Raw genomic sequence first — 4,474 nt, 5'->3', positions numbered from 1 at the left:
GCTCCTTTCATTTCTCTCATTTTCTCGCTGCTCTCGAGCACACCATACCGAGGTCTGGCTAACACACGTAATTCCATTGCGCCCTCCTTCGGGTGGGGGAAAAAGAAGGGAGTTGGTACAGTCATACAACATGTAATGGGCGCTCAGGTGATGCTGCCATTACTCCAATAAGTGCAGATAAGAGAGGGAGGGAACATTAAACCAAAATGAAAAAAAGACGTCAGGTCACAAAAACAGTAAGTCAAGAAAGGGGATATTGCGAAAAGAAGAGTAATACAACATTTGTGTGGGTGCTACCAACCCATTCAATCGCACGGATGAATGCTAACCTTTTTTTCATTTTTCTTCACGCCTTGACTTTGGAGGCGGCAGTGAAGACCGCTTACAACGTCTGCACCCCACAAATAACCGGAAGGCGGCATTGTGGCTGCATAAGAAAAGAATCAAAACAACTTCGCGTAAAAAAAGCGTGGGGTAGTTGTGGGGGGAGAGAAACAGAACATAAAATTGTGCGAGCTGCGGCAGAGACACAGTCCAAATATCGATTACACCTTCGAAAACAGCACGCACCACAAGGCCGTTGTTGGGGCATCACCTTCGTTCCTCCTCCTCCTGCTGCTGCTGGCCAGCCTCTTTTCCCGGTTTAGTGACACGGCCGTCGATGTCAATCGTATCGCAGATGCGGGCAGCGGGAATCAGGAGGAACACCAGCGGGATGTTGATGAGCGGGCAGATAAAATGTCCCACCAGCAGCAGCCACTTGACATTGCTGAAGTCGCAGCCCTTTGCGATGTCCGACTCCACGGGCCACTTGAGCTCCATCAGCAGTGAGCCGATGGTGTTCGACACAACCTGCCCGAAGTTCGAAAACCCGGCGAGGAGCGCGTACACCATGCTCTCCGACCCGCGCGGGCACAGCCGAGACAGCAGCATGGTGGTCGGCATGAAGTTCAGCATGTAGCACACCTGGCAGACGATCTGATCGCCAAGCACAAACACGACGTGGTCGCTCACCTGCGGTCGGTTCCACCGCTGCACAATGATGAGGTCGAATATGCTCGCCACGATCTGCACACTTGTGGTGATGATGAAAGTGACGCGGTAGCTCTGCTTGGAGAAGACGAGCTTGAACAGCGTCACGCCGGCGATGCCGCCCAGGCTGCCGATGATGCTGCCGATGGTGAAGTAGAAGAAGTTGGTGAAGTGCGGCCCATCGGGGAGACATGCAGGTGTGGCGGTGTAGAAGTTGTCCAGGGCACCGGGCAGCTGGATGTACGCCGCCATCGAGATGAAGGCGTAAATGTTCGCCTTGGCGATGACCAGCGGCAGGGCGTAGAAGGCGAAGCAGCACAGAGGAACGGTGATGCTGACGCAGGCGTAGAGCAGCTGCCAGGTGTCACCTAAAATAGTCACGAGCGCCATGGCAACCGCGCCCATCGTCATGAGGATGCAGTACACAAATATCCTCCAGTTGCGGTGCCACACATCCTTGTTCACCTCGACGACGCCGCAGCAGCAGGTAGGCAGCGGCCCAATCGGCTCTTCCTCCTCCCCGTTCAACTCCGTAAACGGCTCACCGCTTGAGAGGCCCATCATTGCTTCCTCGTCTGGGTCTTGCACCAGCATGCCCTCGACTTCATCACCACTCTCCTGCAGCTTCTTGTTGGGGTCCGGCTGCCCTGCAGCTGCTTCCAGCTGCGCCTGCCGCAGGAACCTGGCGTCCTCGGCACGATCCTCGCGGTTCCTGCGCTCGCCGTACCAGTTGAGGATGAAGAACCCCGTCGTCAGGAGCTGCAGGGTGGCGGAGACAAACACACCGACGTGCTCCAGCCTGGCGTCAGACAGCGGGCCCTGAATCACAGCGGCGATCAGGGAGCCCATAAGCACCCAACACCAGACCCAGCTCACCAGCGAAGGGCCGGCAGTGGGAATGCGGCGGATCAAACGGCTGTAGTGCCCTTGCGTCAGAATGTCTACGTTGGCTTTACTGAAGCACGTCAGGAAGACAAAGAATGCGGCGATCGGGGCGCTGGCAGTTTTGGCCGGCAGCAGCCCGTAACCAAGGGCGAAGGCGGCACCGAGCACACAAGAGGCGGCCAGGTACCAGCGCTTCGTGTAGCCAAAGATACTGATCATGTCGCTGACCATGGCGGTGAACGGCTTGATGGACCAGCCCATGGTGGAGAGGTTGGACATGCGCTGGTACGTCATGGCATCGACGCCGTAACGCTTTGTGAACATCGGCAGGAGCGAGAAGCGGATCAGGTAGTCGGCGATGCCCTTACAAAGGAATTCGGATAGCCCCAATGAAAACACGCACTTCGGCCCGAAGGCCTCTGAGGCGATGCCAAAGTGCGGTATGAAGCGCATGAGCGGCGCCACACCGAACAGGGCCTTCGCGTCGGGGTGCAGGTAGCATGCCTCCACCGTGTCCTCGGCGGAGAGCGGAGGGGCCGGTGCGCTGGTGTCTTCGCTGTTTTCGCGTGTGTTCATGATGTGCTGGTTAAAAACCTGCTGCCCCCAGAAGGTAGGAAGATGTGAAGGGGGAGAGAGTGTGTTTGTGTGTGGGATCACAATGGAAAGAATGTCATGGAGATGAAGATTGTGTACAGTTATGTATAAGTATAGTAGACAGAGTGGTGGGTTGTAGAGGGGGATAAGTGAGGCAATGAGCGTTTTGCACCCAATTTATTTTCTGCTGCTGCGCCCCTCGTACTTACCCAATGAGGGTCACCGTAAGAGTGTGTGATAGTGTTACACATAGACTGAACCGAATACGCCAGGTGGTTGGCTTCTGTGCACACCACTGCACCACGCAGCCCTGATTTAAGTCTCCTCAGTCCTTTTTTTCCTTTGGTTTCGTTGTCCACAACAACAATGGAATAGAGAGATGGAACCGGCGGAAGCTTGCGAGGTGATCATGCCTGTGTTTCTCTCAACGCTACACGACAGAGGCCGTACACCCCCTCAGTGAAGTTTTTTTTGCGCCCGGACGAGTTCACTTAACGCCACTGTGCATTTTGTTTCTAGCGAAATGAGTGCAACAGCCAGTGACTGCCGCTCTTCTTCCTCAATGGCTGCTATGGCGCCGTGGGGTGCGGAATCGTCCGCGGAGATGGCAGGCAGCATTGCAGAGACGTTTGAAATGTGACGTAGGACGTCGGGGTCTGGCTGCGTAACGCGGCCACACTCCACCGCCCTAAGATATTCAGTGACCAGCACGATGCGTTGCTGCAGCAGCCGCAGGGACTGCACAATGCGCTTCAGGTGCGGTGTCACCGTGGCCGCCCCTGGGTTCTTGTTGTGGGAGTCAGCGCTGACACAATTCATGGCGGCGTCCACCGCTACCTGTGCGATCTCGTCAGACTCCAAGAGAAATCGAATCTTTGTCAACTCCACCACTAGACCTGGAATGCCCGCAGCGGCAGCAATAATTCGGCTGCTACCCCGTGCCGTACGAGCAGGGTCGCTGGTACGCCGGTCGCAATCCCTGTTCTGCGGTCGCTGAGCATCCTGCCACTGGCGTTGCTCATCTATGTGCAATTGGCGCTGCTGCTCTTCGTGGTGGGTGTGTAGAATCGTGGCCTCAAAGAGGTGCACTGGTAGAGTGGCGAGCTCCACTGGCGGAGCCCAGTCCACCATGAGCGCGAACATCATCCCGTTAGACGTGTCGTCAAACGCCTCACAGAGCGCGACGTGTGTGACGCTGCTGCACTGCACCACGTCCTCCCTCGTTCCCCCAACACCGTACCAGCCAACCACACTCAATTCCGGGAACACCTCCGCAAGACGCTCCTTCTTGCGCTGCACCGCCACCCAATCCACACACCAGCTGTCACTGTTGCTGCCGCTGCTGCTGGTGGTGGTGGTGGCTGCAGCCACCGGCTCACAGCCGACCGCCTCATACGATGTCGTGATCTCCGTCGCGCCGTCCTGCGCCGTGCGGCCAAGGAGAACACCAAGGACTACTGCGGCACCGGCGCGTTGGCGCTGCTGCATGCGCGTCACGTGCTGCGTTACATTCAAAATGACGAGCGGGTGCAGGCGCACAGGCAGTGGTGGTTCTTCTGCCGTCATGCGCACCAACGCCGACACGCCTCCGCCACCGCTGGACATGAGGCGCACGTTCCCTGCTGTCGGTACTAGTCTTCTTTTCGATTGGTGCTGCTGTACATGCTGAACGGCAGGAGCAACGGCAGCACAAGACGAAGGGAAAAGTGTGCACGCGACAGGAATTTAAAGCAAACGTGCAGGCAAGGAGGCACACAAACACCTCATCATGTATTACAGCTCAAAACGATATGAAGAATGAAAAATGCGGGTGCTCTTGCTTCGCCGGAGAAGCACTGCACCCCCCTTCCCCTCATATCACTCTCCTCGATCCGAACTGCTTGTCCCCCCACCCCCAACCCTCTCCAACCACTCTCTTCGCCACCAGTAAATATATATATATATACGTATATATATGACGCCT

At 56.5% G+C, this 4,474-nt stretch overlaps 2 protein-coding genes across 2 annotated transcripts; both read right to left on the bottom strand.

Moving 5' to 3' along the window:
• Positions 1-591: 591 nt before the first annotated feature.
• DQ04_11981010 (putative folate/pteridine transporter) lies at positions 592-2,493 on the bottom strand (the record flags this gene model as incomplete). Its single annotated transcript, XM_009316655.1, has 1 exon — positions 592-2,493. The coding sequence occupies one exon, from the start codon at positions 2,491-2,493 to the stop codon at positions 592-594; it is 1,902 nt and encodes a 633-aa protein (XP_009314930.1).
• Positions 2,494-2,967: 474 nt separating this feature from the next.
• DQ04_11981000 (COP9 signalosome complex subunit 6) lies at positions 2,968-4,116 on the bottom strand (the record flags this gene model as incomplete). The annotated part of the gene is made up of 1 exon (XM_009316654.1): positions 2,968-4,116. One exon carries the CDS (start codon positions 4,114-4,116, stop codon positions 2,968-2,970), a length of 1,149 nt encoding a protein of 382 aa, XP_009314929.1.
• Positions 4,117-4,474: the final 358 nt, after the last annotated feature.

This window comes from Trypanosoma grayi, assembly GCF_000691245.1.
Source record: "Trypanosoma grayi strain ANR4 Tgr_1198_V1, whole genome shotgun sequence".
Classification (NCBI taxonomy): domain Eukaryota; phylum Euglenozoa; class Kinetoplastea; order Trypanosomatida; family Trypanosomatidae; genus Trypanosoma; species Trypanosoma grayi.
The sequence above is the reverse complement of the archived record's forward strand: the minus strand, read 5'-3'. Positions and strand labels throughout refer to the sequence as shown.